The sequence below is a fragment of the Dermatophagoides farinae genome, chromosome 5 (genome assembly GCF_024713945.1).
Source record: "Dermatophagoides farinae isolate YC_2012a chromosome 5, ASM2471394v1, whole genome shotgun sequence".
Taxonomy (NCBI): Eukaryota; Metazoa; Arthropoda; class Arachnida; order Sarcoptiformes; family Pyroglyphidae; genus Dermatophagoides; species Dermatophagoides farinae.
Window position 1 is genome coordinate 3,882,550 of NC_134681.1, and position 23,586 is coordinate 3,906,135.

Consider the following 23,586-nt stretch of genomic DNA (forward strand, 5'->3'; position numbering starts at 1 on the left):
TCCATTTTATTTGCTGTTGTTGTTGTTGTTGTTGTTGTGGTGTGTAAACATGTTTTTGAAAAGAAAAGAAAAAATTTCCAGAAAATACACCTACGAAGAAAATGATGAAAAAAAAACATTGTCTAATACCGAATTTATAATTGGTGATGAAAAAAAATAAAAATAATAAAAAAAAACACACGCCGGAAATGGATCTAGATTTTATTATTATTATTATTATTATTATTCCGGAATCAATCAATATCAATATCAATGAATGGAAAACGGGTGAATTTTTCAATCCACACCATTTGGTTCAATCTTTGTTTTCCCCCACTTTTAAAACATTGTGTATAGTGTGTGTTTGCATATAGATTGAATTAGATTGCAGCAGCATTATTATTATTGTTGTCGGTGGCGGACATTGTCGGCTTTTTTTTTGGACGGCGCGGTAAAACAAATTGGACACCAAATATTTCATTAAATACACACACACACACACACACACACAGAGAGAAAAACACAACGTTTTTTTTATGTTGTTGTTTAACGAAAAAGAAAAGAAAAATTTAAACTCAAGTTTTGTGTGTATATTGAATGAAAGAAAGAAAGAAAGAAAATTTTTATGGCCTTTTGTCTTTTTTTTTTTGTTCTTCTTTATTTCTTTGTATGAGAATCAACAACAACCATGTTCCGATGTTAGTGTGTATTTAAATTTGTTTTCTTTCTTTCTTTCTTTTTTTGTTGTTTCTTTTTTTTTACAATAGTTAATTTGCTCTTTTTCTTTTTTTCTTTGTTGTTCTGGTTATATAATATATCGCATCATTTTCTTTTGATGTTTTCTCATCATCATCATCATCATCATCATCATGGAGAAAAAGAATCGATGTTCAACCTGTCCATTTCGGTTTTTTTTCTCTCATTTGGCTATTGTTTTTTTTTTCTTTTTGAACTGGACTGTTGTTATATAACCCGAAATGAATTTTTTTTTTTTTGTTTTGTTTCCACTGACCGATCGATGATGGTGGTGGTGGTGGTGTTGGCGGTTGTAGTGATTGGTTATATTGATAAACTGGTTAAATCTGGTTTCAATTGTGTGAATAATATGAGCAATATAGACACATTGTTGCTCATTTGTTTACAATCACCATTTTTTTTTTTTTTTTTTTTTTTGGTTGGTCATCTATTTTTGACAATTAACAAAAAAAAGCCAAAAAAAAATTGGATTTTCGTGAACATTCGGTCAATCGATTAATACGATCCATTTTTTTCTTCTAATTATTTTTTCCATTTTCATTTATCCATAATTTTTTTTCTGCCATTGATTTCAATCAATTAATCATCATCATATAGATTATATTTCCAATGGATATAAAAGGCGCCACCTTTTTTTCTATTGCTAAATTCTGCTATATATATAAAAAATGTGGTTATAATATATGTCGATTCGATGACGCCCATTTTCTTTGTAATTGTACATCCCACACACACACACACTATTGCCGATTATATTTACTACTTCTATATAAACATCCTCATCATCATCATCATCATCATCGTCGTCATCATCATCAGTGTATATAGAAAGATAATGATGATGTGTGTGTGTGTGTGTCCAATAGGAATGCTTCAAAAGAGACACCGGTTTTTTTTTCTTATTTCTTTCTTTTTCTTAATATTATTTTGTATATAAAAATGATGATGATGATGATAACTTTTAAGTGTTTAAACATTATAGAGCGAATTTTTTTTTTCGTTCAATCATCATTGGTGGTGGTGGCTAAGATGTTTATCATCATTGAAAAAAAAGAACACACACACACACACACGCATACAAAATAATAATGTTGTGGTTGTGGCCATCATCAACAACATGGACATGGACGAACCAATTAAATTGCTTCAACATCATCATCATCATCATGATGTATGAAAGATGAAAAAAAAATTTCGAAAGAAAAAAAAATTAACGGGAAAAAAAATTCATTCATCATCCATGATTAATTGGATCTAGTGAATAAACAAAATCAAAATCATACAGAGAGAGAGAGAGATGATTACAAAATAAATCAAGAAAGTTTATTTTTTGATTGATTTTTCTGATTTTTTGATTTTTCATTTATCGAAAAAATTTCATCATCACTACCTATGGATTTTTTTTAAATAAAATTTTTTTTTTATTATGCTGTTGTACATCATCAACATCATGTACGTCATCGGCAGCGGTATCGGGGACTAAAACAAAAACAAAACAAAAAAAGCTAGCGCAACAATGAAATAAAATATACATATATATCGTGAACACACACAAGTCCTTCAAAAAAAAATTTCTTTTTTGGTTCATCATCATCTGTAATCAATAGAAATTTTTTTTTCTGTTTTTACAACAACAAGTTTTTCGTTATTATTGCTGCTGCTGTTGCTGCTGTTCATATACGTATTTGATGATTGGTTATTGCAATGGCTATTTATGTGTGTGTGTGTGTGTGTGTTCATGTGATTGTTGTTCATAAAAAAAATGTGAACATCAGAGAAACAAACGAAATGAAATGAAACGAAAAAAAAGAATGAGAATGGATGTATGTAAAATGAAATACAAAGAAAGAAAAATACACAGTATGAAATAAAGTTAGTTTGAAGAATGAAAAAAAAATGAGAAAGATTGAAAACAAAAAAAAATATATTTTGGGTTGAAAATAAATAGAAAAAAAAAACATTTCCACTATCAGGTAGCTATTTGATGTTTTTGGTTGTTGGTCAATGTTGTTGTTCATGATCATCATTCAGTTTTGTTTTGTGTATGTAATCTGTATGATGATTTTTGTGATTTTTGAAAACGATTGTGTGATATATGATCATAATGATGATGATGATGATGATAGAAAAAAATGCTCTGAAATTATTGATCTATAATTGATGATTAAAAATTAATCAATTAATCAATCAAAAAAAAAGAATGCAATCTTCTAATATTAATAATTCATCACCATCATCATCATTGACAAATGATTATCAATTGTATTCAAATTATTTACATTATGATCAATCAATGCAATATATAACAACAACAACAACAACAATGATTACGACAACAACAGCAACATCGACAACAACAACAACAACACCATCATCATCATCATTATTGAATACATCATCACATTATTATTATCCTCATCATCATCATCATGATTTAGATTCAAATAATTTCTATCATCATCATCCATTTTATTCATCAAATGATCATCGTCATTATCATCATCCACATTATCATCAAAATTCATCGATAGATTATCATAATCATCATCAATCAAATTCAATATCCGGTACAAATAGTGGTTCATATTTATATGATTCTCTTTATCATCCACATACTTCATATTATCAACAGTCATCAACATTTGCAAATCTAACATCATCATCATCATCATCTACATCACCATTATCAGCAACAACAGCAACAACAACAAATCTATTAACGACGGCCATTGATCCATATGATGTAACAACATTACCAACATTAACATCGGGAAAAATATTCGAACAAAACACTGCAACCAATTCTAATTGTATGACAACAACAACAACAACAACAACTCCAACAACCTTATTATCATCATCGACGACAACCACAACCACGACCACGACCACAACCACAACAACAACATCGACAACAAATACCCATCAACATCGACATATTAATGTACAATTAATGGATATTGAAATATGGAAACGTTTTTGTGATGTTAATAATGAAATGATTGTGACAAAAGGTGGTCGTCGTATGTTTCCATTGATTCGTTGTCAAATTGATGGTCTTGAACATCGTGCAATGTATTCAATTGTATTGGAATTTGTACAAATCGGTACACATCGTTGGAAATATCTAAATGGTAATTGGGTTGCAGGCGGTAAATCGGAACCACCACCACAAAATCTTCAAACATTCTATATTCATCCAGATTCACCGAATTTTGGTGCACATTGGATGAAAGAAGTTGTTAGTTTTACAAAAGTTAAATTAACCAATAAACCAACTACACAACAAGGACAGGTAGGCTGGCAAAAGGTAAAATTTTAATGAAAAAAAAACATATAATCCTAAAAAACGATCAAATAACCAAAAATCAAAAAAACAATTTTTTCTCTGTTTCCCATTTTTTTCAGGTCGTACTAAATTCATTGCATAAATATCAACCACGAATTCATATTGTACGTATTGAATCAACGGGAAACAATACCGGATCATCATCATCTGCTGCAACAACACCGACATCATCATCATCTACATCGACAAATCATTTAGATACAACAAAAACATCAGCTGCAATGATATCATCATCACCAAAATTAACAATGGATGCATTATGTGTATTATCTAGATCATTATATCAAAATCAACAAAATTTTCATACTATCAATGATCATAATAATGATATTTGTGTTGGCGATGATGAATTCGGACAATCATCATCAACATCAAATGATTGTGTGAATATATTTAATAATAATGGTGGTGGTGTTGGTGTTGGCGGTGGACAATCATCAAATCAAGATAATCAATGTTTATCATCAATATCGCCTGTTGTTAGTAGTAATAGTAGTAGTAGTAATATAGATGGTGGAATAACAATAACTGGATCAAATCTATTATCATCAGATAATGGAGGTGAAAGAACAAATAATAACAACAACTCGATAATAAATGAAGATTGTATTGATTCATTTTGTGGTGGTAATAAAATTGTTACCTATACATTTAAAGAGACACAATTTATAGCGGTTACTGCATATCAAAATGAAGATGTAAGTAATAATAATAATTATTTTTAAATCGATTACGATCGATTGATTGTTATTAAATTTGAAAAACAAATTTTTTTTCTCTTCCATTCTCATGATTCTTTTCTTCATGATAAATTAAAAGGTAACACATTTAAAAATTCGTTATAATCCATTTGCAAAAGCATTTCAAGATATACGTGAAAAACCAAGTAGCCATCATTATTCTTCCAGTCATCATCATCATCATCACCATCATCATCATTCAAATCTTCATCATTCATCGACTGGATCAACATATGATCCACATATTCATCAACATCAACATCAACATTATTCACCAACATCACCATTCTATAATCAGCAACAAAGAATAAATACCGGTGCAACAAATTCAACCACAACAACATCTACTACTACAACTACAAATACAATTGCTACAAATAAAACAACAACAACAACATTATCATCCATTTCACCACCATTAACATCGACATCATCATTATCATCATCATCATCGACAGCAGCAGCAGCAGCATCGGCATCTGTTGCAGCAATGGTAATTGGTAATGATAATCAATCATCGACTTCATCAATGTTAACGGCTTTTACAACAACAACACCATCGACAACAATATCAACAATGAGTGATGATGATATGATCACATCGATGACATCATCAACATCATCATTATCACAATCAATAATGAATTCTACATTAAATCCACATTATCATCATCAACCATGGATGGATAATCATCAACAAATCGATAATCATCATCAAACATCATCAATGAATAATATGATGATGGACATTGGATATGTAAATCAGAATATAACAAATAATAATTTTACAACAACACAGCAGCCATTATCATCATATGGAACGACGTCAACATGGCCAATATCCGGTATTACTGGAACAGAAACTGTAAATCATAATCAATCATCATATTATCCATCAACAATGATGCATCCATCATATACAACAGCAACAGGACCACAATCATCATCAATGGAACAACAATCAACAAGTGAACAATTATTCAATGTTCCACCTTGTTATCAATCTACATATACATCATCATCATCATCATCATATTATAATAGTGTTAGTGGTGATAATTATTCATCAATCGGTTATCAACAATATAATCATCCTAATCACAGATATCAATCAAGTGCCAATTATATTCCATCAATATCACTAACACCTCCGCCAATACCACCATTACCACAAATAACAACAACAACAGCATCTACATTTTGGCCATCATCATCATTATCCGATCAACATGAAAATAATGATGATGATGATGAAGAATCAATGATTAAGAATCAATCATTTTCAAATATAATACAAGTGAAACAAGAAGATAATCATCAACAACAACAGAATCAAGAATCATCGCCAATAAATTTATTAATGGATCATCATAAACCTATGGCGATAACAACGCCATCACAATCAATGTCACAATTAACAAAATTATTAGTACAACCTTTATCATCATCTTCATCATCATCATGGAATCCATCATCATCATCATCAAATATGATGATGATTAATGGCAATACAAATCAATGGCATCATCATCATCATCATCATCTTCATCATAATTATCAATCATCATCATCAATAATGAATGAAAATAATGATAATTTCAATATAAAACAAATGACAACCACAAACATTGAAGATATTGATAATGATAATCAAATTAAATCATCATCATCATCATTATCGATTCCAATTGTAAATGAAACAAATAGAATAATGATGATCAATAATGTTGATAATAATGAATTGTTGTCAATGAATAAAAAAGCGATACGTAATAATTCAACGACGACAACAAAAATGGAAAATGATGATGATGATATGGAATTTCAATCAAAATCAACCATAATCACTAAATCATCATCATCAAAAAGGCTTAGGGCATGCAATAATAATAGTATTAATTTACATGGCCATGGTCAACAACAACAACATATTACAACGATTAAAACTGAAACAGAACAACAACAACAGGAACAAATTGCCGGTGATGAAACGTAATGCACACGCGTACACACTCATACACAAAATACAATTTTTTTGTTTCAAATAAAACGATAATTTATTTAAATTAAACAAAACAAAAAAAATGAATGTTTTTCAACCCATTTTCCCGTCACACCACCACCACTACTACTACCAAAATTATCACTAATTAATATATTGAAATTAATGTGAAAATGAGAAGAAAAAATCTGCTGCTGCTGCTGTTGTTGTTGTTGAAATATGATTTTTGGATAATAAAATTTTTCATTTTTTCATTATAAATTACAAAATAACAAATGGTCATTCTTTTGAATTGTTGAACAATTCATGTTTAAAAATTATTGGCGACAACAAAAAAAGCATTACAAATTCATCGTCAAATCAATGTGTGTTTGTGTGTGTGTGTGAGTGAGTGAATGAGTGAGAGAAAAAAATGACAAAAATGATGAAAAGCAAAATGATGAATAATTAGACTATAAAAGTGAATGAATGATGATGACCCGTGAATAGAATATAAAAACCAAACGCACACACACACACACACATGCACTCATATTGTGTTTGATATGAAAATTGAAAATGTCAGTGAATGAAATTTTGGTTACAAAAAATGTGCAGTAAAATTTAAATTTTTCATCATTGTTTGATGATTTGGATTTGGAATTTTTTTTTTGAATTTTTTTCTTTCATTCTTTTTTTGTGAGTAAAGAGAATATGATAATTTATCAAAAAAAAAAAATAAAACAATAATCTTTGGCCGAAATAATAATGGAGAAAATTGGAAAAAAACAGAATAAATAACGATAATGTAAATAGCAAAAAAAAGTGGATATGAGTGTTTGTTCAGTGTGTGATGTGCTTTGATTGATTGATTGATTGGGTGTGTTTGATAGATAGATAGAATGGATGAAGTGAAAAGAAAAAAAAAGACAAATTAAACAATTGCCGTTGCAATCTTTGTTGTTATATCGGTATCTGAAAATGTTGACAATGGTGGCGATGAATTTATTATCTTCATTTCGGTTTTCATTTTCATTCGATCTTCATCATCTGGATCATCGTGATGATGATTATTATTATCATTTATAATTGTAATTGGATTTTTTATCAATTTTTCATTTTCATAAATCGGTTTATTGACAATTGTTGCTAATTCATTATTCGTTGTTGTCGTGGTTACGGTTTTCACAGTTGTATCAGTGACATTTGATGATGATGATGTTGAAGATGACGATGGTGGTAGTTGTTGTTGTGGTGACGATGACGTTGATGATGGAAGTGGTAATGGTATTTTTGCAATGTTTTTTGTCGGTGATAATGATCCACCCATTGTTGGATTAGGATTTGGTATAGCCATTGCCGTTGTTGCTGTCGTTGCAGCCGTTGTAGCTGCTACAGCATTCATTTGACGAATAAATTGTTGCTGTTGCTGTTCTTGTATCGATAATCGTTTGGTTCGTGGTGAAAATCCTTTTGGTAATGTTTTTCTTCCATTTAAATATTCTTGACGAATTACATCAACATTATTACCATTGTTGGTGATTTGAATCGGATTATTAGTATAATATTCACGTTCATGACGCATTTTAATATCCAATAAAACTTCTTCAACTTCACCTAATAATGGACGTTTCAATGGATCACCAGCCCAACAACGTTCCATTAGATTGAAACATTCATCATCAAATATGGCAAGTTTTTCTGGTCGAAGACCTAAATGAAAACAAAATATCGGATTGGTGATTTTTGAACAGAACCAAAAAAAAAATATCCATACCTTTTTTAACGGCAATCCATAAATGATCTTTATTATGACATTGTTCAAAAATCTGTGGCAATTCAACGGATCCTGCACAAATATACCAGAATAGTATACCAAATGCATAAACATCGACCATTGAATCATATTTTCCAGTAAAAACTTCTGGTGCCATATGAATGGGCGTACCAACAATACTACCAGAAATCATAACTTCAGATTTACAGAATCCAAGATCGGTAATTTTTGCACGATTATATTTATCTAATAGTACATTTTTGAGTTTAATATCACGATGTATAAGGCCATGATTATGTAGGAAACGTAATCCATGTACAACATCGAATGCAATCTGCAAACGTTGTAACCATTCTAAACCGGATTTAAGACCAACATATAAATCACGAACCATACGATCCATAATAAGATAAACATATGATGATGCACCATTATAATTATGTTCAATAATTGAACCACGAATCTGTACAATACGATCAGTTTCAGGTAATGAACGTGTATAATAGAATTCCATGGCTAAATCATTCCAATGTTTATCATCACAGATCATTATTGATTTGACGGCAATCCGAGAATAATTGCCCCAACTTTTTTTCGTTGAAAACACAACACCATATTGACCACGTCCGATTTCTTTACCCAATTCCGGTGAACCATAAAGAATGGCATCAATAAACGATGTAGATTCCAATGCTAGCCTTGCAAATAATGGTGCATCATTTTTTCGTACCTGTTGACGACGATGATCAATTTCTTTCAATCGTGTGACCAATGTTGTTTCTAATTGAAAACCAAAAACATTAGAAAAAAAAATATAAAAAAACCAAAAAAATAAACATACCTAGATTAGCTAATGAATTCAGAAAAGTTTCATGTGCTAATTTTAATTTTTCCCGAAATTGTGTACAAATACATTTAGCCAGTTTAGCTTCAGATAAATTATCCAACAAATCAGCTGACACTTTACGTTTCCATTCAGCATCAATACGACAGGTTGGTTTCCATGCGATGCTAAGCATGAGGAAAAAATTTTTCATTTTTTCCCAAAATATCCTCAACATTGATGAACAGCTATTGGCATTAATCTCGATTGAATATGCTAAATTCAACAAACGTGATAATGCTAAATCAATTTTTTCTTCTTGCACACGTTGATGATGATGATTATAATGACCATTTATTAATTTTGGATTTACAGGAACCATTTTCATATTATCAGCAATCAAATGTTTATTATTATGACCATTATTTATTAAATGGCCACCGCCACCACCACCACCATTGCCACCACCAAAACCAAATGTATCACGACGTTGTCGATATTCTTCCAATTGTTTTAGACAACGTTGTAAGGTTCCTATAGGGTTGTTTTATTAAGTATTAGACAAAATCAAAATTTTTTCTTCAATAATAAAAAAAAAGACATACCAATAAAACTTTCACGCATTATATCAACGGAACCAATTAATTTAACAGCGATAGCACGATTAAGTGTCATGAATACAAAATCCTGTATTTCTTCGGCACAATGTTTCACTTCGGCAGCCGATACCATTGGATTTGTGTTGAAAACTGGATTACCAAATCGATATGATGAAGCCTGTGTAAGAATATCATCACGCATAAATTGTAATGTTTCACCAATCAATTGACGAATTTCTTCCTGTTTACGATTAGCAATACCCATTAATGACATATATAGTTCAGCCTCTTTTTTACGTGCATATTCCAAACGTTTTGGTATACAATAATTCAGATTCCATGTCATATCGAATGCAGTGAATATATAGTACTGTATGAATTGATTATGGATTTCATTCAACAATGTTGCCGCCACCACAAGATTTGATTTCAATATTGAACGAAAAAAATCAACAAAATAACAAAATTCATATGAATGACAAATAAAACGTGACGATACATCCATTCCATTGTCGGCATTCTGTTTGGAGCATTTAAATGGTCTATCATTGATTATATAATAACCGTTTGATTGATGTTTTTGCCGCCTATCCATTGGCGCTTGTAATGCAACTGTTGAAGGCATTTCCTGGAAGAAACCCATCTCTCTTAATTGTTTCCATATGAATTCTGAACCTTGTAGATATGATTGTGATTTATTAATGCTTTGCATACTTTTGCTTTGTGTTGTATTATTACTACATGATAATGATGATGATGATGATGATGTTGTCTGTGATGGTAATGTACATGGTGATGAATGTGTCGATGATGTGGATTCAGAACGTTTCAATGAAACCAAACCAATTGGTTGTTCACCCAAACAATGTGTATTACGACGTGCAGGCAATTTTTTCGCCGTTGTTGTTTTTGTCATATTCATCGTCGTCGTAGTCGTCTTTGTTGTTGGATTCGTAATATTTGGAATAAATTCAGCTGAACATGAATTACCATTTGACTTAGTTTGATTCAAGTTGGATTTGACTTCATCGTTCATATGATCAACGATTATTTGTGGTTGTGGTTGTGGTTGTTGTTGTTTTTGTTGTTGCTGTTTTACATTGGAAATTTTTGCCGATATACGACTTGGTGCTACTGGTGGATCCATGGTAAAACGATACATATTCGATGATGGATAATGAGTTTGTGATCCATTAGGATTCGTCAATGGATATGATGGATGTGCATGATATGGATATGCACCAGCAGGATGATGATGATAAACAGAATTAAAATCCATAATATGGGCAAAAAATATCGGCGTCGATGGCATTCGTTGTCGTAATTGTTGTAAATGACGACGATCGGTTTCGGTAAGCATTTCATCCGATCTTTCAAAACAATATATTATTATTGGATTAGTACGGCTAAATGTGGTACGATATATCAAATCAAATGATTCAACATCCGGTGCGACACGTATCTGTAGATTTTTCTCCAATAATTCATGTGGCAATACAATTTCCATTGTGGTCATTTCGTTAACAAAATCTGTTTGACTAAGCATTTCATCTTCACCAAATTCAACATCTTCATCATCATCATCGTCGTCGTCATCATCTTCTAGATCATCATATGGTACGAAACTAGATTTCAGATTCATCGTCGTTTGTTTAATAGTTGCCATTCCATTACCATCGCCAACAACATTTCCATTATCACCAACAGGTCCACCTGATTGTCCACGTTGTTGTAATAAAAGATTGACATTTTGTTGACTAGAATAACCTGATGAATGTCCATGGCGATGACCAACACCAACACCAACACCATTGACACCGCCACCACCTGCATTTTGTATCACATGATTAACAGCAGCAGCTACTGCTGCAGCACCTGTATTTGCTGTATTCGTCTGGTTTAATTTTTCTGATTGAGGCCGTGATTGACCGGCCATTCTTACTTGATGATTATTATGACGATTAACATGATTCGATGTAGTGGTTGGTGCCGATTTTATCAATGAACATGATGAATTAAATGATAATGTTGTCGGTGTATTAGATGATTGATCATTTCCAGCTGAATCAAGACCACTGGAAGCATTACTACCACCACTACCACCATTGATACCGCCACGATCACCATTGGTCATACCATTCACTAATGATGTTTGTAAACCATCTGAATAACCATCAGATAATTCTGGATTCGATGATAAAAGATCATCATGTGTACCATTAGCTGATGCTAATAATGTTGGATCATCTTGTAGAAAATCTAAACGAAGATCTTCAAATGAAACAACACGTTCAGTATGTAATGGTGAACATTCTAATAATTCAAAATGTCTTATACAGAATGCTAAACGTCTTTGTGTACCATATTGAATTCGTACAGAACGTCTTGGTTGTTTATAATCAGGATCATATACATCGAATACCTATGAATTTTTTTTGACGAGAAAAAAAAATCAAAGTAAAAAAAAAATTGAATTGAATTTTTTTTGCATCATAACTTACAGGTAAAAGCTCATAACCAAGCATATAATTAACTATACGAGCTTTAACACATGGCCGGCTACCCATCAATACGATTGATATTGGATTGTCCAACATATTACGTATATAACGTTCATCATCAAATTTTAATGACATTTCCTGGAATTTATCTGCATACAAACAGACGAAAAAAAAAATAAAACAATTTTGAATGAATAATATTGAAATTGTGCTGATGAAAAAAAAAATCATAATTTTAATGGAAACAACACAACAACAAAAAAAAACCAAGAAAAATTTTGCCAATCATCATTTGTTGATGACAATTTGCTTGAAATAAGAATTGTTATCTTTTTTTTTTGATTCTACACAAAAAAAAAACTGAAATAAATTCTAAAATCACATCATAACTTCATATATTCATGCAATTTCCATATATGAGTCACTTTATTATGGATTTAATCGATGGATGTGATGAAAAGTGAAAAATGTAAATGAAAAAATAAACTTTACCTTTACTGATGTTACGTTTATGTAATGCATCATTACATTGGGCCAATGTTTCATTAAAAATGGCCCGTAATAGACGTTTTTTATCGTCAAAATATTCGGCCTCATAACGCATTTGTTGTTGCATTTTTGGCTATCGTTTTTTATATTGGATTAAATTGGATGAACGATTGATAAAGATATTGGTAAAAAAACGATAGATGGCACACTCTTGCAACCATATGCAAACAGACACACACACACACACACACTGGCGAACACGTGTTTTGTTGATTTTTTTTTTATTTTGTTCTGTTTCTTTTATCTTTCGTATGGAAAACGAATTTGTATTCGTAATAAAACAATTAATTAATTTAACAAAAAAAAAGTTAACGTGCAATGCACGTGCAAGTTTTTTTCGCAAGACAAATCAGACAAATTTTTTTTCCTTGTAAAAACGATAATTATGACAATGATGATGATTATGATTGATAATGGGTAACGTTTTGTTTATCTCTAAATCAACATATTAATTTAGATCAATTGATTGATGGATTGTATGGCGACATTTTATAATGAAAAAAAAAATTCTGGCACATAACACTCGCACACACACAGACAGACGAAAATGTACCGATTTATAAAATCGGACATTGAAAATGGAAATAAAGATGGAAATGGCACTTTTTTTTACGGTTATTATGCAAAAGTTGATCATCAATTAATATATAGCATTATTATATATGTCTGTTCACCTGTTGTTGCATATATAAAATGATGATGATGATATTTTGTTGTTTTCTTTTGTTGTTGTCAAAAAACAATATAATTTTGTCGATATTTCATTGATGATGATGATGACATTTTACGTAACATTATGATTTCATATCAAATGGATAAATCTGTCCAGAGCCATTTTTTAATGATTATTGTTGAGAAAAGAGATGAAAATTTGATTAATTAATTTTAATTTCAGAAATTTTTTTTTTTAATTTTAAAATTCAGACACACACACACACACCAAAAACTTGAACAATAATAATTCAGTTATTATTCACAATGATGACTATGTTTATGTTGATATTGATGTTGATGATGATAATGATGATGATGATGATGACGATGATGATGATGAAATTTCAATATTTCTTTTCATCATCATCACTACGTTGATCTGTGGTTGTGATGTTTGATTTATTTCTTTTTTATTTCACTTTTTTATTTTCTTTTGGCTATTTTGATTGAACATCAAATCAAACTTCGATGGATGAAAGATGTGATCCTTTTTAAAAGCACTTCGTTTTCTCACATCGATCTCAATGTGATTATTTATCATTTATTTATATATATATATTCAATGTGATAGCAGCGATAATCAATAATCAATAATCAATAATCATCATCAAATTTATAAACAATTTTTTTTTTATTGTATCAAATAATACCACTATGACAGATTTTTTTTCTGTTGTTATGAACAACCAAACACACACACAAACAGATATATATCAGAAATCAGAAATTAAGATTTTTTGCACTGTAATATTTTTATGATGATGATATGGAGAAAATTTTTTTTTCTTCTGTACAATATGACGATGATGATGACAATTGTTGACCATTCCACTACTTGTTGCTTGCTTGCTCTCTCTCTCTCGCCTTTTCTTTCTGTAATCAATGATTGGAAATCGATGATTTCTTTTTTTCTTTTATTATCTCGTCAATATTTGAGTATGATTGAAATTTCTTATCACACACACACACACATTTACAGGATTCACTCTCTCTCTCTCTCTCTCTCTCTCTGAGTCACATTTTTAAAAATTTAAAAAAAAATTGTAAAATTGAAAATAATTTCGATGATGATGACAAACAACACTAGCACACGATATCGACAAAATCGATCCGAACAAAAAAAAATCGATTAAACTTTGAAATTCATATTTTTCGGTTTCAAACCACAAAAAAAAATTGCAAACACATCACAATCAATCATCAATCAATCAATCAATCAATTTTTTTCATAATTATTATGAAGAAAAAAAATCAATGGCGCTACTGACAATTTTTTTTTCAACACTTGTTTTTTGATTTTTCAGTTGAATGAATCGATTGATCAATTGATTGATCAATTGATTGAACAAATATACCACAATTTTTTTCCCTCCAGTTAATAATATTCACTTTCATTGACCTAATGGTTTGTTTGTTTGTTCATATTGATTTTTCAGGTTGATTGGCCGATTTTTTTTCACTCCATTTCTTTGTTGTTGTTGTTGTTTTTGTTTTGTTGAGAAAAAAAAAGAACAAACAACGCAATTAAGCCCCAACAAAAAAAAAACACAAAAACATGATCAAAGGACCTAAGCACTCAATCAGATTAGATAAATTGTTGACAATTTTTTATTGAAATTTTTTTCCTTTGACATTTATTATCTGTTGTAAAATGTACCGAACAAACAAACGAAAAAAAAAAACCAATGAAAAGGTCAATGTCAATGAGCAAAATGAATTTGAAACAAACAAAAAAAAAAATTCGGCTGAATAACAGCAGCAGCAGTAATGTGTGTGTGTGTGTGTGAAATAACCATACAGCTTGATTTGAAGGCTATATCTATCTTTAACCGACAGAAAAAACGAAACGAAACGAAACAAAATTTTTTTCGATGAAGAAAAGACAAAATTTCAGTAGCAAATTTTATCAAAATTTATTTTTTTTTTTTTTGGTTATCATCATTATTATGATTATGATTAATTTTTTTTTTTCGGAGAAGAAGAAGAAGCGATCAAAGTTTTGTTTAAATGTTTTTTTTTTCACTGGATCCAACAAACAAAATTAGACGAAATGAATGGATCAAACAAAAAAAAATGTATCTAAAATTGACATGGAATTTAATCTTTACCGTTGTCAAAATTTTTTTTTTCATGAAAACTGGTGGGAATTGAATTAAAAAAAAAAAAAATCTGGAAACCAACGATTATGCGATAAAATTTTTCCATGTTTTTTGTTCTCGTTGTTCTTTCTGTCTGCCTCTCTCTCTCTCTCTCTCTTTCTCTCTTTTGAACATTGAACTTGAAAATTATTTGAATATCCGTCAGGCAAACATGTTCATTTAGCTCTTTTTCTCAATGAATGCGATACGAATGTCTTGATTTGATTTGTTTTTTTTTCATTGATTTTAATTTTGACAATCATAAAATTCATTGATTGATCATCATCATCATCATCATCATTCGATAATCATCATCTTGATTATTTTGACATTTCTGTTGTTGTTGTTGTTGTTTCTGTTGATTTTTTTGAAACTTTTGATATTTTTAAAATTTGAAAAAAAATTTACAAATTAGACTTTCGGTTGGACAGCAAAAAAAAAAACCAAAAACAAGAATATCCCTTCATATAATCATCGAACAACAAATATAACACACGAAATCAAACAGAAAAAAATAGCCCAATCTGGTCAATGACCAAAACAAATTTTTTTTCTTTTCTGATGAACATTACTCATTATCATCATTTATCGTGGCAAAAACAACCACAACCACAACAACAACAACAACAACAAAATGAAAATTTTTTTTAATCGGACAAATTATAGAAAAAAAAGTGAAAATCAAAAAAAAAAAAAAAAAAAGATATAACATGATGATAGACAAACAAAACAAGATAAAAAAGTGAAAAAAAAAATAAATAAAAAACTGAAAACAAGTGACAATCATTAGCCATTATGGTCTTCATTACAGCCATATTATCAATAAATGATGATGGTAAACAAAATTGAGACAATAATCGATTCAGACATTGTTGCGACCAGAAAAAAAAAATAAATATCAACAACCTATTTTGACAACGGCGGCCAATTATTTTACGAATGAAAATGAAATTTTTTTGTTTTTTTTTCTTCTTTTTGAATGACATTAACCCCTTTCTTTCTATGTTTATCGCTCATTTTATCTAATGGTAGGACAATTTTTTTTTTCTATTGATGATGATAAATGTATGTTGCATAGTTTGTTTACATAAATAATAAACATGACTTCTGTATTTTTTTTCTGGATCATCTCCTATTCAATTTATTTTTTTTTCTTTAGATTATCATATATTTAGATGGGCTACTGCCCCGGAACCCTGTTCTGATAATAATGATGGGTTCATGGATCAGATTTTTTTTTTCATTAACCGATTGATCTAGTCTCTGTCATTATTTTTTTTTGTTTCTTGTTTTTTGGGTACATGTTTCGAAAATGGGATACCATATGATCATCGATTTTGATATGAGGAAAAAAATTTTTTTTGGACATTTGGACTTTCTAATGAATTCTGATGAATGAAAAATGTTTTTTTCTTTCCATTTTGCTCAATTGATGATAAAAAAATTGATTAAAATTAATTTTTTTTTTGATTGATTGATTGATTGAATATGGCATTTTCATCGCCTGCATTTCCAATCATTCATCGCCATAATTTTAATTAATTAATCAATCAATTTTTTCATTCAATGGAAAAATAAAAAATGTTGAAAAAAAAATTTCCAGCAACCAAATTGAATGAAACAACCAATCAATAAATAAATGATGAACTTGAATATATGTCTATATAGACTACTTTAATACGAAATATATCAGAATGAATGAAGAAGAAAAAAAATCATGCATACAGCGAATGATAGATTTGATTGAAAATGATCATAATGTCAACAACAACAACAGCAACAACAGCAACAGCAACAGCAACGGCAGAAGTATCGATCATTGATTGAAATCAAATCACAAAATCTTGAAATTAATCATCAATCAAATTTAAAAAGATTTCATTATAATTTGGCTATATATATAATCATTGCACTTGAAAAATGATTTTTTTTTCTGATCGCTTCATGTCACCTTTTTCCAGATTTTTTTTTTTGCTCAGATTGATTGATTGAATGATTGCATGATTGACGGATGAAAATGGTTCCATGATGTTGTTGTTGTTGTTGTGTGTTTGTGTGTTTGTGTGTCTCTCTCTCTCTCTGTGTGTGTGTGTGTGTGCGTCAATGATGATCATCATCCCATATATTTTAATTGAATAATCAGGACAGTGATGAATAAAACACAAAACAAAACAAAACAAAAAAAACATAAAAACAAAATTTATGGCTAACGATAATGATCTTGATTGAAATCATTTGATCAATATATATGATGGATGGATATATATTTTTTTCCACACAAAATTTTTAGCTACTACTTGATATTTGAGTTCATTTCTAGTTCATTGATGTATTGATGAATTTAGATTAGTTGTGCAAAAAAAATTATACATTTTTTTTCTTTCCTTCTGGCAACCTATTCTGAATTGGTTTTCAAAATTTTTGTTTGTTTTTCACACTGATAATAATAATCGTACGTCATAAAAAAAAATTAATTGTTGGCTTTTTCTTTATTTTTATTCATTCAAAATGTAATATCATCATCATCATCATCATTGATATATATAAATTAATCACGAAAAAAAAAACTAATCATGACAGTCTAGCGTAATAGTTTGTGTGTGTGTGGGTGTATTTGCCGTATTTTTTTTCATTTTATGTGTTTATCAAAAAACAAACAAACAATTTTTTTTTCTGAATCTGAATCAGGGAGTAGAAACGACAAATGAAAAATTTTATATAACTCACATCGATCATCAATTGATTGATTGATTGATTGATTGATTGAATGAATGAATGAATGAAAATGAAATGTAATGTTGATTGCTGGAATTCATCAATTCAATTCAATTAATAATCTCAACCATCGTTGAGTTTTTAATTAAGAATTGCGAAATGTTTAAATATTTGTCCTGACTTTTCTTTTTTGTGGTTTTTTTCATTGATTCCAAAATAATTTTTTTTTTGGGAAATTTTTTTTTTCAATTTCGATTTTGTAACAATATTGTGTAACACTATAGCAGTAGCGAGAAACAAAAAATTTGTTTATTTTAGATTAATATCGATGATAGAAAATTGATCGATTGATTTATGGATGGATGGATGGATGTACTTTTTTTTTCTTTTCCTTTTTTTACTTTTCCTTTTATATTTTTTTTTTCGTACATTCACCTATCAAATATGATGATCACAGTATCCCAGCCATATTAGTACACACACATACAGACACAGACACATAAATCGAATCACCACCGATTGAATGATTGTCTAATTGATCAAATCACCGAACCGACCGATCGATGATCTGAATCCAAACATCATCATCACCATCATCGTTATCGAATCAAGAAATAGCGACAGAGAGAGAGAGAGAGACAGAAAGAAATGGAAAAAAATGAAATAAAATCATCATTCTCAAGTACAAGAGACACACACACACAAAAAAAACCAGATGAGAATAGAAATATACCCAAAAATAAGTTTTTTCTTTTCTTCTCAAAATAAACACCTAAATCAAATAAAAATGTATTAATTACTTATCATGCATGTTACACTAATTACGAAACAAACAAACAAACAAAATTCATTTCAAATGAAAAAAAAAACAATCTAGAATTTTTTTTTTGGGGGGGGGATCGATAATATGAAAAAAAAATTTCTTTTCATTTTGATAATGCAGTATTATTTTACAAGTGGATAGAAAAAATTTGTATGAATTTTTTTTTATCATTATTGTGCTCTGTCTGTATGTGTGTGGGTGTGTGCGAGTTAGTGAGTGAGTGAGTGAGTGGTATGTTACATACATTCAGTGCAAACAATGTTCATCATCGATTATCATCGACGACGACGATGATGATGATCATGATGATGATGATGATGATCAAATCTGATTTCTGATCCGATTTGATCCACATTGATCCGATTTGTTCCGAATTTTTTTTTCTTTGTAGACTTCAATCCTAAGAAATTAGATTGGATGATATAAAAAATGTATTTTTTTCGACAACAACAACAACAATGATGATGATGATGATGATTTTGCTTATTTTTCCAAATTATTATCATGGCTAAAAATAATTTCTATTTCTATGAAAAGAAAAAAAAACATTCGTGGCATTAGTAGAGTTTCATTTTTTTTTAGTTCTACTAGAATTCTCATTCAATTTAAAGTAGATTAATTTTCTGTAAAACGTGAAAAATCTCAAGGATCGATAATATACACTATAAACATTGATTGATTGTGCAATATGAATATTTTCAATCAATCAATCAATCAATCAATCAATATAAATCAATCAAATTATTAATCTATTTGATAGGATCAATTTTTCGTTACTCTTTGGTTGCTCTTCGATCATGTCATCATCATGAAAATAAATTGTAAATTTTTCCATTGCTTCTATAAAATGAAACAATCCAAATAATAATAAATGAAAAAAAAATAAATCATTTTTAATCAATCAATCGATTGATTGATCATCATGATCAAATGAATAAACAAAACAAAAATGAAATAAATTTGATGACATTTTCACATTTTTTTTTTGTTTTGACAATCAATCAATCAATGAAACGAGAGAATCTAAAAAAAATGTACATTATTTTTCATTGGATCACTAGTCCATCATCATCATCATCATCATCATCATCGTGGATGACACATGCACATGAAACATTAACCTTTTTTTTCTGTCTGTCTGTTTGTTTGTTTGTTTCTGGGTTACTGTTAATTTTTTTTTCTGTTTGTTTTTCATTTTCTGATTCATCGTTGATCATCATCATTCATAATTGAAACAATAACACAATAATCACACAACTGAAAGGACGTCCCATTCTTGAAAAAAAAGACAAGCCTACAATAATAATAATAATAAGCATCTTGAAAGTGTTTATTATAATAATCAAGAACAACGAAAAGAAGAAAATTTTTTTTTTTGTTCCCCATCATCTATCGACAATCGATCGGGTTGAAAAAAAAAATTTTTTTTTGAACAGCCAATCATCGTCAATCAATCAATCAATCAAATTCAGCCAAAAACAAAAAACCTGAAACCAGAAAAAAATATATGAAAAAAAATATTAGATTTTGAACTTTGTACATTGATGTGAAGAAACAAGAAATTTTCTCGACATTTTTTTTTTTTGGTTGTTTCAATCGTTGGTTGGGTTGTTGCCATTTTGATTTTGCCCAGTTTGTATTTTTAATCAATTGAAATTGAAGAACCGGAAATTTTTCCTTTTTTTTGACAAATAATTCAATACTTGTTTTTTTTACCAAATGATTATGATGATTTGTTTGATCGAATGATCAATCAATCAATCAATCGATTAATCGATTGATTGACATTTGGTAGTCGTTTGTCTTGTGATTTTGGCCAATCAAATTTTGTCTATATATATTTAATAATAATTTAATTTTTCATCACACGCATCATAACACATATATATCGATAATTTTTTTTTTATTTGATGAAAAAAAAATTACAAATCAAATCAAATCAAATGAAAAAAAAATCAAATCGAATCAAATCGGATCAATATGAATTGAACCGATTTTAACCAGTTTTAACCGAACAGTTTTTTTTCCATTTCAACATAACGTATAAATGTGTGTGTGTGTGTGTGAGTGGGTGTGTGTGTGTGTTGATTTGATTTTTTTTTCTGGTTGCTGATAACAACAAAATTAGTTGAACACAAGTTTCAAGTTTCGAGCAACTTTTTTTTTCTTCTCGTCGTCGTCGTCGTCGTCGTAGTAGTGGCCACCATAATGCGTGTAATTATAATGATGATTAAAATGAAACAAAAAATTTCACACATCATGATTATATTGTCGGTGTTTTCAATAATTAAATCTTTCAATTTTAATTTGATGATTTTTTTTGTTGTTCGTACTCTAATTATTTTTTTTCTATGATTGACGTCATCGTCATTGTTGTTGTTGTTGTTGTTTTAATCGAATCAAACATTCATTGTTTGGATTTTGTCTGTTTTTTTTTGTCGAAAATCTTCGAATTCGAGATTTATTTACCAGAGAAAAAAAAATATGAGAATTCCAATGAAAACAAAACGAAAAAAAAACCACACAAATTCAATGCCAATCATGTAAACAAAAATCCAGTAATACATTAAGTAGCCTCGTGCCTCTTTATTTTTTGATGATGATGATGATGATGTTGGTTTGACTGTTGTTTTTGTTTTTTTTTTCATTCATTCATTTATCATATATTCAATATATTCGAAACGATTTCCGTCGGAAAAATAACTGATCCTAATAGAAAAAAAAAATTTTCTCTCTCTCTCTATTTTCATTAAGAAATTGATCATTGAAGAGCAATGAAAAACAAAAAAAAATATAGAAAAGAAAAACAAAAATGATAAATTTTCGCTTGTTGATGGCAATGATGATGGCCATGCATGTATGCATGGCAATGTTTCATGGTTCCTTTTTTTTGAATGTCTTTCAATGTTATTTTTTTTCTCGTGTTTACTTTGTGGTGAAAGAAAAAAAAATGAAAATCAAAAAAATCGGTTGCCATACATTTACAATTTGTATATAATAATAATAATAATAAAAAAATAATTGTGCTATAATATTTCAATCAATCAATCGAAACCAAAAGAAAAAATGAAAAAAATGATCGATATTGAAATTGAAATGAAAATAATAAATCAAAATCCATCAATCTACTCTCATTAATACAGGAATGATGATGATGATGATTGTGATATAATAAACCAAATTCAATGCCAAGGCTTATAGACAAGAAAAGGTGATAAACAAAAACAGAAAAAAAAAATTAAAATGAAATGAAATAAAATGAAATTTAGCAAGATGAATAAAATGATAAAACAAAGAAAAATAAAATATCATGATCAGTACAAAATAATGTGAAACAAAAAATTTGATAAACATTGACAGCAGCCATTACATTACACAAAAATCGATCAATCAGGCCAACAACAACAACAACAACAACAAAATTGATTTTCATGAACTATTTTTAGTTTAATTTCAATTATATACACACACCCACTTAACAACCCATTTTTTTTCTCTTGTTTGTTCACCATCATTCTCATGTCCATCCATAAGAAAACAAAACCATCGATATTGATTGAAATGATTTAGAAAAAAAAATCATTCCATGGCCATTTTAGTGTATTAAAATATCAAATATCAAAATGGTTAGCAAAATAAAAAAAAAATCAAAACAAAAAAAAATTTCAAGCATCCATCCATATATATATATATATATATATTGTTTAATGAGATTATCAAATACTTAGTGAGTAAAAAGAGAAAGAAAATCTCTCGAATTTTCTCGATTAAGATTGGCAAATTTTTTTTTCACCATTCCAACGTCTTACATAAACAATGATGAATTAATGAAGAAAGAGAGAGAGACTGGAAGCAAGATTTGTTGTCATGGTTTGGTATTTGGTTTGATTAGTTGGAATTGAAAAACAAAACACAAAACAAAACAAAACAAGAAAAACGAAAACAAAAACAGAAAAAAAATAGATAGATAGATTTTCACTTTTTTTTCTCTCTCTCTCTCTCCACAATCATCGATCAAAGTTCATGAAATTTTTTTTTCTTCTTTCTGGCCAATCTAATAAATCGAAGTGGAAAAAAATGGAAAAAAAAGAGGATAGGATACACCCGATTCAGGCGAAAAAAAAAGTTGAAGATAATTTTTT

At 29.3% G+C, this 23,586-nt stretch overlaps 2 protein-coding genes across 2 annotated transcripts; one reads left to right on the forward strand and one right to left on the reverse strand.

Annotated features, from left to right (window-relative positions):
* The first annotated feature begins 3,501 nt into the window (after positions 1–3,501).
* LOC124499359 (uncharacterized) lies at positions 3,502–6,820 on the forward strand. Its single transcript, XM_075731424.1, has 5 exons — positions 3,502–4,045; positions 4,144–4,383; positions 4,522–4,782; positions 4,904–5,355; positions 6,694–6,820. The coding sequence occupies exons 1-5, from the start codon at positions 3,548–3,550 to the stop codon at positions 6,818–6,820; spliced, it is 1,578 nt and encodes a 525-aa protein (XP_075587539.1). The 5' UTR covers positions 3,502–3,547.
* A 34-nt stretch (positions 6,821–6,854) lies between these two features.
* On the reverse strand, positions 6,855–14,316 carry LOC124489916 (uncharacterized). The gene is made up of 6 exons (XM_047052340.2): positions 12,998–14,316; positions 12,506–12,654; positions 10,011–12,426; positions 9,424–9,939; positions 8,583–9,362; positions 6,855–8,518 (listed from the first exon to the last, which is right to left on the reverse strand). Exons 1-6 carry the CDS (start codon positions 13,119–13,121, stop codon positions 7,740–7,742), a joined length of 4,764 nt encoding a protein of 1,587 aa, XP_046908296.2. The 5' UTR covers positions 13,122–14,316; the 3' UTR covers positions 6,855–7,739.
* Between the last annotated feature and the right edge of the window lie 9,270 nt (positions 14,317–23,586).